This window comes from Colius striatus, chromosome 10 (assembly GCF_028858725.1).
Source record: "Colius striatus isolate bColStr4 chromosome 10, bColStr4.1.hap1, whole genome shotgun sequence".
In the NCBI taxonomy this organism is placed as follows: domain Eukaryota; kingdom Metazoa; phylum Chordata; class Aves; order Coliiformes; family Coliidae; genus Colius; species Colius striatus.
Window position 1 is genome coordinate 31,956,796 of NC_084768.1, and position 12,722 is coordinate 31,969,517.

The 12,722-nt window shown below is 39.6% G+C and overlaps 1 protein-coding gene across 2 annotated transcripts in view; it reads left to right on the plus strand.

Moving 5' to 3' along the window:
• Positions 1 to 12,722, plus strand: part of COL11A1 (collagen type XI alpha 1 chain) — a 119,857-nt gene that overhangs the window by 68,608 nt on the left and 38,527 nt on the right. For both annotated transcript variants that reach the window (XM_062003161.1, XM_062003162.1), the window contains 9 exons: positions 377 to 430; positions 1,302 to 1,409; positions 2,101 to 2,154; positions 4,993 to 5,046; positions 7,155 to 7,199; positions 7,330 to 7,383; positions 7,479 to 7,523; positions 10,771 to 10,824; positions 11,637 to 11,690. In XM_062003161.1, the coding sequence (XP_061859145.1) occupies positions 377 to 430; positions 1,302 to 1,409; positions 2,101 to 2,154; positions 4,993 to 5,046; positions 7,155 to 7,199; positions 7,330 to 7,383; positions 7,479 to 7,523; positions 10,771 to 10,824; positions 11,637 to 11,690 (522 nt within the window). The remainder of the gene's footprint in view (positions 1 to 376; positions 431 to 1,301; positions 1,410 to 2,100; positions 2,155 to 4,992; positions 5,047 to 7,154; positions 7,200 to 7,329; positions 7,384 to 7,478; positions 7,524 to 10,770; positions 10,825 to 11,636; positions 11,691 to 12,722) is intronic.

A 12,722-nucleotide genomic window follows, 5' to 3' on the forward strand; every position in this document is an offset into this window, starting at 1 on the left:
TTAATTGAATGAGAGGTTCTGCTATTGAAAGGAATAACATGGAATAATCTGACACCATTTTTTTAGCTAATTGAATGTATGACCTTATTAAAAAGAGTTATTACCAAAAATGCTTAGGTGTTAAGAGAGGACTTTGAAAGACAGAAAGAAACATATTGTCTCTATCTTTAAAGTGATTTTAAACAGCTGTTATTGGGAACTTTCAAACTAAAAAGTAGCATTTCAGCACTGATACACTGAACCAGCAATAGCCACGTTAGGTTTTCTGGTGTCTGAAATGATTGTGATCTGTAATGAAACTGTTTTCTTATTCTGGTTGCAAAAAAAAAAAAGGATGCTTTCACTAAGTCATTACATGCATTTGTGCTTTTCATAGGGTGAAGATGGTTTTCCAGGATTTAAAGGTGACATGGGCCTGAAAGGTGACCGGGTAAGCATTGCCAGTGCTCCTAAAACGTGTCAGCAAAAGGATCACTGAAGTGAACAAATACATTTGAACCAAAAATAACATAAAAGCTAGTAGCTTCAATTATGTTCTTCCCTGTGCATGCACAGGTATGAGCCAGAAATGTGGTTCTTGGGAATCAACACCAGCACAGTTATAAAGGAAGAGAACGTCAGTCTTGGATATCTTTTCCCCCAGGCTTCTTCCTAGGGAATCTCCTTTTCCACATTTCAAGATCTCCACTATTTGCCTGAGGAAAATGAATCTGTCAGGATAAAGATGTTTCAATTCTAGCCTAGCATCTTGCAACTCTCTGCCAAAAGGTTGCCCAATGGACATTTACTTCCTCTCTTAGGAAGTGTTGTGGAGATTCTAACAAAACTTCTCACGAGAGGCTCCTGTCCTGGATCTGTTGTCTGGATACATAACTGTGAAGGTGGTATCCACCTCAGTGTTTGGACACAGACATTTTTCTTTCTCTGGGCTGTCAGAGTGCCTTAACAAGAATTTAGGGGAGGCAAAATAAGAATATGCACTTTCCAAATGCAGCTCTGCTGGTGAGGTGACTGGGTTCTTATACTTGTGAAAGTAATATTCTGTACCTAATTTATATGTATTTGCATCTATATAATGAACATAACCAGTGGTATTTTCCTAATTGGAAATTGCACAGGGCTTTGAGCAAACTGATCTAGCTGAAGATATCACTTTAAAGGTCACTTCCAACACAAACCATTCTGTGATTCTATGATTCTAATCTCTGTTAATGTAAACTTGTTTTCAAGTAATTGTAAGTAGACTCTCTAATATATGCACAAAGGCAACTGTTCCATATTTATAAGGTGGTGTCTTTTAGGGAGAAATTGGTCAGCCAGGTCCACGAGGAGAAGATGGTCCAGAAGGTCCAAAAGGTCGAGCAGGTCCATCTGGGGACCAAGGTGCTGCTGGTCCAGCTGGGGAAAAGGTCAGTAGCCAGATATCAACATAAACATGTCATCACCCTGTAACAAAGATGGAGACCATCTTCATCACTTCATCACTAAAGAGACTTCATCACTAAAAAAACAAGGCCTCCAAATCTGCCAAATCCTTGGGTACCTAACAGGGGTTGTTATGAGCCACTACTACAGCAGACCACTGGAGTTCATGTTTGAACAAGTATTGGCAATCATTGTATTATAAGTATGCAAGAAGGCATTATAGTACTTTATCTCAAATTAGATGCACTACATTCCAGCTAAGGAAAGCAGTTGGGCACAACAGAGGACAAAGGTGCTGCTGGAGCATGAATTAATATTCACTGTCATATCATGCCAAATGGTGACATGAAGATTGGTTTTAAAACCAAAACATATCTGCAGTAAACATCCAAATCAGTGTTTGCAGAAGTGAAAGGGACTGTTGAAAGGGAGGGCTGAAAGCAGCTGAAGTATTGGCTTTCCTGAGCTCCTTGATTGCAGCCAGAGTTTTATTTCAGTTTGGGGAACTAAGCCCACTGGTGACTAAGAGTGACAATCAGAAAAAGGTCTAATTGAAACTGTATTATATTCCATGAAGTATCCTCACTCTAAGTTGTGGTAGAACTATTTTCTATAGAAGTTTGCTGAACCACCAAGGAGGATAAAATCAGATTTAACACAGCCTTCCTATTGCAGGGTAAGCTGGGTGTGCCAGGATTGCCAGGATATCCAGGAAGACAAGGTCCAAAGGTGAGCTGGAAATGAGCTGTATGTCTTGGATCTCTTGAAGGTTATTTTGTTTGTGTATTTGGGGCAGCAGGGTGTTGGCATCCAAGCAAGAGCCAGTTTTTACGTTTTCCTTCTTGACAATCACGTTGTGAAGTAAAAGCTTTAAAGGCATTGGAATCCCTATGGTGGGCTCTTTAAGGAGTACTGTCTTTCCTCTTTACTGTCTTCTGATGTTTGCCATCCCCTCATGAGTTGTGTTTGTATGAGAGCATCAGACTGAAGTGCGTTGAACAACTTGAAAATGAAGGACTTGCTGATATGCTGCGAAGAGAATAATCACCATATTAAGCACTAAATGGATGCTGATGGTGATGGGAATTTCCTATGTTGTATAAGGATTCAATTTTCATCCTGTTTTCCTTTTGCTTCTGTTAAGACAAATGTGACAAAACCCAACCCATAGTTGCCTATGTCCCCACATCTATCCTTCAGTTACTTTTAGATTGCATTAGAAAACCGTACAGGTGGCTTCTGGGTTAAGTGAAGGCTTCTGTTTTCAAAAGACTTTTATGAAACATGCTTTTGAAAAGGGTCATCCTAACAGCTTCAGGAAGCAGACATGCTAAATTAATTGCAACCTCTCTTCCCTGGGATTAGCAAGCAAGAAAAAATTGAACAAAACCATACGGCAAGTGAAGGAATCCCTTACCCCTTCTGCACAAGTGCCATAAACCCCTCAACTTTGCTCTGCATTGGCATAGCTTTTTCTTTTCAAATTTGAAATTATGATTGTTTTGGAAGAAATACAACTTCCTGGATGGCTAAACAAAGTGCTTTTCTGACTCTGGCCTGTAATTTGTCTCCTCTCAGTCAAGTGAATGAGCTATCTGAAGAATGCTTATTCATTGCACACTGTATTAGTGAAAAATATCAAACCCATCCACGGAAAGTATTCATGAAAACCATTCACCTGGAGAGACAAGGTTTTGTGCTTCTGTTTCTTAACTCAAATGTCTGAGATGTCAGTGTCTCTTTTTTTAGTCTCCTTTAGAAATGTCTTTTGAGAAGTCTGAGATCAAAGAGGTTTTGCATTATTCAGTTCTAAGAAGGAAAACGATGTAACACTTCAAATAAAAGTTGATTGATTCTTTTTTCAGCCAAGACTTGATAAAAAATTTCATTACATGAAACTTTTATCACAGTGAAATGGAAAACAGTTTTCAAGCTGTGTTCCCTGTTTGGTCTTCTAATGTGTTACTTAAGCTTCCAAGAAAGAATAATGACAGCTACAGTACATCGGCTCATGGAGACTTGTTTTGAAACTTATTCACAGTCCAGTTCAAATTAATGTAAGGGAGAGACAGAAATACAAAAGAGGCTGCAGAAAAACACGTGAGCTGTACAAAGCAAATGAGGACTCTTGTCTCAGTGTTGTCAAGAGGGTTCACACTGCTCTTCTTCTCATTACTTATTTGTTTTTCATTGTTTTTCTTTTGAGAATTGTTCTTAGAGTACTGCCATTACCTGATAATCCTCCCTTTGTTTATTTCTCCTGCCTAGGCCCTCTTTATTAACACAATTGCAGAAAGTACCAGAAATATATTTACAACCAAGTCATTTCTGTTAATGCCCCATCATTAGAGTTTGGCTTTTTCTCTGGCGTTTCAACTGAAAACAAGGTGCTTGGGCTTCACAGAGTAGAACTTTCAGAGTTTTATTCCCATTTTAAGTTATAACTGGTGAAGAAGATAAAAAAAGGGAAAAAGGAAGGAAGAAATAAATAAAGAAGAAGAATATCTCTTGCTTTTCTCCTCCCAGTGACTATCAGTCAGGGTTTTGTTATAGTCACTGAAGTTGTCCTAAGTCACTATGTGGGAATTGGAAAGATTGTGTGAAACAAGATTCATTAAAGGGGAAACATAAGAAGAGAAAAAAAAGGAACAAAAAGTACTTATTGGCATTTCAGAGAAGAACACCAGGAAACTCTGGTTTTAAGTGTTTATGATATAGATTTTGTTTGCTACTAAAACACTAATAGTAAGCCGCACAGATAGAGATGCATTATCACAGCAGGGCATCTGGCCAGTAGTTTTAGTGTCTGACCAAACCAAACATTCCTTTGATTTTCATCTCCAGTAGCTTAAAAGTATATTGTATAAAGTTTATCACCCCTTTGACCCCAAGTCCCTTGTGACAAATTAACACGTTGGCAGGTAACAAGTCTGCTGTCCCTGTGGACCTGTATAACAAACAAATTGTTCTGTTCAGATTAGACTGGGCAGTTTGCAGGAGGAAAGGGAAGAGGGAAGGAGAAGCAGGACCCATACCTGGAAGTGGTTTCAAAGTCAGACAATCTCCCCCTAATTTCTGCTTGTGAGATGAGTGTATAAGCACAGGTACAATTTGCATGTGTCCATGAAATGAAACTGGCCAGTGGTCAGCTTACAGTGAATAAGGCACCTGAAGGGATTTACAGCTCAGTAAGGTGAACAGAGGACCTATTGTGAGGCAACACTGCCTTGTTTGTTCCCCTTTGTTGTGATACAATTATTTCTCATAGGCTAACACTGATAACTGTTCCCAGCTTTTAACAATGGTGCAGATTAAATGAATACTTTATTGCTTATTAAGGTGACAAATAATGTCCACTCTATACATTGATTTTTTTTTAATGCATTCTGGACTCAAGGCTCCATGGTAAGTTGATTTCCAGCTACTCATCAGAGCTGTCACATTTGTAAGTTTGATGTGTAAAATGCCCATGACTTTGGAGGTGTGCTTTACATATAAATTAAATGTTTGCTGTGCTGCTGTTTTGCTATTGATATCCTCTGATATTTGCATTGATTTCTTACATAGGGATCAACTGGTTTCCCAGGATTTCCAGGTGCCAATGGAGAGAAAGGTGCAAGGGTATGATAAGTCACACTTGCATGACACTTATTTACCTTTTGAAACTCAGTTCTGTGGGAAGTCACTGAAACCTAAGGTACATAGTACAAAGTATTATCTAAAGAACTATGGAAACAAGCTCTTCATACTTCAGATAAACCTCTACAGTTATGTAAACAGGACCTTCTGAGACACTAGTTCACATACTTTTAGGTATTAATCTAAAGACACAGGAACTCAGACACTATGAGTGCTACTAGAATTATGCATTTGAAAAAGAGGAAAGAAATCACCTTTGCTGAAGCATCTTGTTTTGACAGAGTAGCTGAGTGGCAAGGACTATTTTCCTGTATCCCATGAATTATCCTGCTACCATGCTACCTTCTGTCAAGGAAATTCAACTTGTGTTTCATAAGGATATTGTTTTGCCACAAGCTTTTTTATAGGCTGTGCTTCTAAAATGCAAAATATACCAGACGAGAAGAAGAACATATCCTATGACATATATTAGAAAATAGATGTCAAGTGACAGCTTTTGCTGCTTGGTTTACTTGAAGCAGGTGAGGGAAAATCTGTTGTACATGTTCTTCAAACTGTAAAAATAAAATGTAGGTTAGAAAGAAGGTCACTGTGCTGCTGTCCCTAAAGCTCAGTTGAACATAGCAGAACATGTGGTTAGATGAGGAAATTAGGCATGAGTCAGAATTCATAGATGATGGCAACTTGCAGTCAAACCAGAGTAATGCACGTCACTGTTATTAAGGGTCCACTTTAATTGGCAGAACCAAACAGGCAGAGATTCATAATTTTAAGATTAACTATACGAGATGCAGTTGCATTTGCACTGCTTGTGTGTGTACTGAAATAAATTGTCCTTGTGTTATTTTAGCTAACATAAAGATACGCTGCTGTGGACAGAAACAAGCAGTAAAACAATGTTCAGTTCATTCTTCTCGGGGAAAAGTGAGACATGACTGCTAATTGTCAGATTAAAAGCAAGCAAAGAGTAGACTTAAAATGATGAGAATGTAATTATATTGATCCCTCACCAGGCCCTCATAAAGCTTTCAATTCAGCTAGAGTACTAACCATATAATTGATACCATCAGGCTGCGTGTGTACTGCAGCATCACGCTGATCAGCAGTGAGACAGTAACTGCAGGGTTTGTGCTGGGAATCAGGTGCTGTTATTAATCCTGCCTGAAAGGATTCTGTTGTGTTTTATGCCACCACACATATTGGTAGTAGGGATGGCAGTCACTGTCCCTGAGAGGTTCACACCACGTGTAGCATTTTAAGAACAACACATCATCTTTATTTGATCAAGTGAAATAAAGTCAATATTAAAACAAAACCCAAGGAAGGCCTCAAGCAGATGGGTGTGTGCATTTAACTGGTTTCCAGTAAAAGCAAGCGTTATGCTAAAACATCTCTGCTGATTTTCCCTTGCTGAGATTAGAAAGCACCAGTCATCTGGTTCCTTTTTCTACCTGAAGAATACTCTCTTGAATTTTAAGCTTCTTTGCATGAGAATGCACAGCAGTACTAATGCAGAGCCCGAGGAAAGAAATCTGTTGAGCAAGATTAGGAAATACATTGAATCAAAAAATTAAGGGCTAGTATTCTGTCAGGTTCTGTATCTCTGTGCAAGTGTGCAGAGTCCTGGTAGGTATTACAGTGCCTGTTTTCTGTTATAAAAAATGACAGGCTGTCCCTTTCTTTTCTCTGTGAGCCTGTGGAGCTGTCCATGCAAACCTGGGAACTTTGTCTTCAAGGCTTTCATTCCACTGGCAACGATGCCAAGTCCTTCAGGCCACTTGCAGCGGGACTCTGCTCATTCTGTGCCATCTTCATGACTCTTTTAACGTGCTTGAAAATGTTCTAATGCTTGTGACAGGATCTGACTGAGGCAAATTTAGTGCATTTAGCTGCAAGTCCCAGTGAACTCGGAAAGATAATCAGGTTTATCAAGGACCATGATTCTCTAAACTGAAATGCAAAGGAGATGCTTAAAGGTAAAAACCCGTTTAAACCTAAGGGAGTTGCACTCTGCCTCCACTTTAGTACAAAGGCTTTCTCTCACAAATGCAGTGTCTGCTAAGATGATTTCTGTGAACTTTTCTCTCCAGGGATTACATGGCAAACCAGGCCCCAGAGGACAGCGAGGACCAACAGTATGTACTTTTGCTTTGCAATTTAGAGGCTTTCCTGTATTAATTGCCTCCACTATACTGTGGAGAATTATCTTGATTTGATTACAGTATCTGATAATTATCATCAAGTACATCTGTGTTAAATTGACAGGGTCCAAGAGGTTCAAGGGGTCCCAGAGGTCCCACTGGCAAACCAGGTCCCAAGGTAATTGTCAAGCACACTGTTTAGATTGGCTACAGGCTGTTTCTTTGAAATACAATAGAGATCTAATTCTTGAACATACTCTCTTTCCTCTCTAGGGTACTGCAGGCAACGATGGTCCTCCTGGCCCTCCAGGTGAAAGGGTATGTGAAAGCTGTTTAAGTAAATGGTGTTTCTCCCACTATGTAGGAGGTGATTTGAGGATAGGAGTGTTTTATTCTTAGCTCTCCCTCTCATGTCTTTGCTCTTCTCCCACCAGAATAATCAGAACCCCTTGAATTCCACTGATTCTTTTAACAAAGTTACAAACAGGGCAGCTGAAGTTTGCTGAAACCTTCTCCTATGTCTAGCTCATTTTTGTACCTACAGGACACAGAATGCAGACACACTCTGTATTATATCCATGCACTTTCTAATAATCCATGCAAATTACAGTTGTACTTACCAGCTTATGCTCTTAAGAATGCCCCATTTCCTACTGCTTGCTGCTTGGTTATTGGATTTATGAAGCACTCAAGCCACCTCCAGAGCATCTTTGTTGAAGCAGCTGATGTTTTTTCTTAGTTTTTGATCAGCTAAGAATTCCCTTCCACCTATTCTCTGCATGCGTGAGAAATCTTGCTGTGCTTGCTCAAATAAAATTTTCTACTTGCTATTATCTTACCAATCAATACACAAATCCAATAGACAGTCAGCCCATTACACAGCAGTATGGAGAAAAACACTATTAATAAATCAGATTTGTAATAGCAGCACACGAAAAACAGCTTGAATGGTTGAAGTGGGCATACTCTCTGCCAAAGCATTTTTCAAAGCTTAAGAAACTTCTCTCTCTTAGTCATATTTCAGTAAAGTGCTAATATTTTTCAGGTAGAGAATCTATAAATCCTTCCCCAGTACCTACCCCAAAGTCCACATGATCTCCAGAATGAGTATCTGACATCACATTTCTCTGCCTGGCAAAAGGATTCCTTTCCTTTTGACTGAAAGCTATTAAAGCATCACCTAAAAATAGATATATTCATACCAAATACACTGGAAACAAAACATTTAGTTTACTAAAAACCTTTTGTACTCATCATTTTAGCTCCTTTGTTCCTGAAGCAGAATATCACTTGAGTGACTGGTTAGTGGAGCAGGACAGTGCTTCTTCCAATAAGGAAGAGAAGTAGGATAGAACAGAAGTTGAGGACTGGAGGATTTTCAGTACATATGGAAGGCAGTTCTCCAAGGGAGACTGCAGAAGCTGGAAGTGCCTCTATATCAAGCAGAAGACAAGGTACCAAGTGGAATGTGGACAGAAGGAGTAACTGGTAGGTTTGGTTGAAATGGGAATGATTGGTAATTGAGAGACAGAGGAAGGAAGCTGGGATGCAGGAGGGGAGTGAGTTAAGTAGGATGTTAGATGTAAAGAACTAGGCCTAGTCCAAGAAAGGCACTGGAGGTTGTTTTACACTGAGGAGCAACACCAGAGGCAGACTACCAGAAAGTCAGTAACAGAGCCTTGTGAAGGAGGAGTTTGCTGACAACTCCAAGAGGTTATGAGGAAGAGAAGCTGTGGGGGGACTGAAAACAAAGAACAGATCAATCCAAGATGAAAGCATCCCTGGAGAGAAATTGATTATGGCAAAGAGATGAAGAATCAAGGAGTACCACATCTCATATCACTTGTGTAGTGTAAGTGTGAGCTATCTATTTGCTTCTCAGTAGGGGCAAGCGTCAGCCAAAAAATCAGACTGTCATTTCTGCTCCACTGAGACCTGAAATGGTACCAGACATGTAAACATTAATCTGTCCTGTGTAGCTACTGTTAAAATGAAATGTAATGCCTAACAAGAAAATGTGATTTTGATAACATGCTGTTAGTATTCCAGTGCTTTTTCTCACATAATCCATCAGTCCAGTGGCTTGAAACCCACAGCTCATGTTGTGAGTAACAAAAAATGCAAATCTGCTTTGTTAAAAAGAAGAGAGGATCAAAGTACAGTGGGAATTGATGAGAAAGAAGGTGCAACTAACAGTAAAACTTCGAGTTGTGCTCTTATAACCCAGCTCCTGAGAGGGACCGATTTCTTTCATGTATTTTGTACAGTAGCTGAGTCAATTGTAATAGTTTTCCTCTTTTAAACTCCTCCATCCTTTGGAAACTTTATGCTTCATGTTAGATACTCAGAAGCAAATGAGGGAAGGTCATTTGCTCACACAGGCAGCAGAATGCAAAAAAAACCCCCACTCCCTCACATGGAACATATCTGTGTGTTATGGAGGTTTCAGATACAACCTTACACCTGGTTTGGAAGGAAAAATAAACCTGACAGGTAGTGAGTAGGATCACAAGTGTTTCCTCCTTAGCCTAGCTCTGCTCAGCTGACCTTGATTTAGTATTACAGAACAATCCAGGCTACCCTGGAATAAGATTAATTTAGGGGCAAATTCTCCCAAGGTTAGTACAATGGATCCTCTCTCTCCCTTTTTCATGTTGCTGCTCTTCAGCTTAGCTCACTCAAAACTAAACAGGAAACATCCTTTTCATAAGCTGATATAGTCCCTTCCAGCATATCAGCAATAACTTTTAAAAGCTGGCCTCCTGTTTTGTTTGGTGGCTTTAGAAACAGTCATGGGAGGTAGTTCTTTGTGTAAAGATCTCTGTGTACAGATATAATACCTGTAAATATCTTTTGTGTATAGATGTACGTGTACAGACTTGTGTGTGCACATGTATTTGCTTGCACATACACATATACAATGCACTAACACAATCCTCTTTAACTAAATCTGTAAAGCCATGCTGCATGGACATTTTCTCTCTCCATATGTATGTGCATATACAAAACTATTAACAATATGTTCATGCATTTTGGGGTTTTTTTCAGCTCTCTCAGTTTTCCTCAGTAGCAAGAATGTTGCATTTAGTCCCTGTTAACTGGAAAGCTTTTTCCATCGGGGAGCTTGTACTGTTGGACTGGCTTTAAGTATTGTCAGAGTGTAAGAACTGCTAAGGGTTAAAGTTGGGCTGAAAGTTAAGAAGACTACCAGACTGTCAATTAATTAATATGTTTTATGCAACACAGAAAGCAATATTTCTGACTCACAGTTCCCTACAGTTTCAAGGGTCAGGCACAGACATACTTTATATAAGACATCTTTTCTTCCTGCATTCCTGCACAGGCAGGATTGCTGTGTGGAAATCCCCTCCAATGTCTGTGCATGGGAAATGTTGCCACCAATATTTATGGCATTGCAGCTTAGGCCTTATCCATATAGCCAGACATTACCTACAGTTTATATGTTTCATAATTGAAGTTCAAATAAGTTATAGTTTAAGAAATCTCTTCAATCCAGCATCATGGCAGCTAGAGTCAAACTGTACTTGTTTGCCTTTTATACTAGGGACCACAAGGGCCTCAGGGGCCCGTTGGATTCCCCGGACCAAAGGGACCTCCAGTAAGTACCTTTTGCATTAAGTATGCAACACCAGCACTGGTGTTTTCATACAGTGTTTCTGAAGATTTATTTAAGGGATGGGTTTTGTATAGATTACAAATATGCTTGTGGAGTTTTAAGGCTAAGAACTCACATGTTGAAAACGCTCATTGGTGCAGATGATGTGACATCAGTATAACATGGTAAAGTGCAACTCTTCTTGTGTGTTCATGCCAGTGGCCTTGTGGCAGACCCAATTTAGGCAAAATATTACTTTGCTGGTGTATGTTTTCTTTTAACAATGGATTCACTGAGGTAAAAATTAAGAGGAAGGAGACATTAATTAGTAACAGAAATTTACACAAGTAATAGAATCACAGAATGGTAGGGTTGGAAGGGAGCTTTATAGATCATCCAGTCCAACCCCCCTGCAGAAGCAGGGTCACCTAGATCAGGTCACATAGGAACATGTCCAGGTGGGTCTTGAAGCCCTCCAAGGAAGGAGCCTCCACAACTCCTCTGGGCAGCCTGCTGCAGCCTGAACCAGTTATCCTGCTTTTCCAGTGTGTTTCTGCTCATGTGCAGTAAGCACAAAGTACAAAACCCCTTTTGTCACCCATGCATTTGCTGTTTTTATTTCCAGTGCCAAAAACTTGGCCACAAAGAAAAATGTATGATCAAAATCCTAGTTAGCTGGCAGAGGAGCAGTTAAGCTGTACAAAGACTAGTCCAGAAAAGAAAAGACATCAGAGATTCATCCAGCTAATTGCACTCTCTTTCAGAATTCAGAATGGCTAAGGAATGGTTTGGATTGATGTATTTTATGATTTCAGGGGCCACCTGGAAAAGATGGATTGCCTGGGCACCCAGGGCAGAGGGGTGAGACTGTAAGTAAACCAACTCCACTCTATTAGTGTTGGAAATCTCCACAGGTCGTGATTGTGTGATCGAAACTGCAGAAGCAAAGACAACAGAAGAAAGGGGAAGAAGCTGGGACTGAGGTTATATAACTGTGATTTTCTTACTGTTGGTAGGTTAGGTGTGAGAAAGCTTTTGTTTGTTCCCATGCTACAAGAACAGGGTTATTTTTTGCTGTGCCTGTTTGGTCATGTCACAAAGGGCTTAAATAGTCAATAGGAGTAAAAGAAATTAATACTCAGATCTCAATGTTAGTAAAGATTTGTCAGGCAATTACTAATTGATGCTTTTCTCACTGAATGCCATGTAACACAAACAGTAACACAAGAAAATTCTTATTAATGGTAAGAGATGGGAAACTCAAAAGCAGCACTTTTGGAAAGTAGAATCAGAAATTGTTAAGCCTATGGAAAAAACCCCTAAATTTTGAAACTATATCCTGTGGAATCCCCCTAAGAATCACACTGAGCAAATTCTGTCAGCAAAAGGAAAAACTTAACATGTACCAGGTTTAATGTAATGATTTTTAAGATCCTCTGTGTTTCTGTAGTACCAAAACCCTCCTCATTCCACACTGAAATAAAAGAAAGCTCTTACTGAGACTTTTCAGAGCTAGCTAGCAAAAGCCTTAAATGATTTGAGAGAGCAGTTTTCTCAGCATGTAGAATGTGTTTTGGGTTGCAGCTTCACTGGGAATTTGTGACTGCTGAGTCACTTCCAGTGCTGGAACAGGGAGCACAGAGCTTGGAGTAACACAGCATTCTGAAAAGCTCCTTCTGTTTGTCCCGTGGCTCTGTAATGCTTCGCAATCACAGTCATGGTTTTGTGTGGGAAAGAAACATTATTTACCTCTTTGATCTTTTTCTTTGCAATGTGATGCAAAAACTAGTCTTGTGTACCATAAGAATGAATTTGAATCAATGTCTAGAATACAGGAAGCTCATAACTGTTCTTTAAGAAAAAACACTGTTTTCCCTTTCTTATTTATCTGATCCATGTGC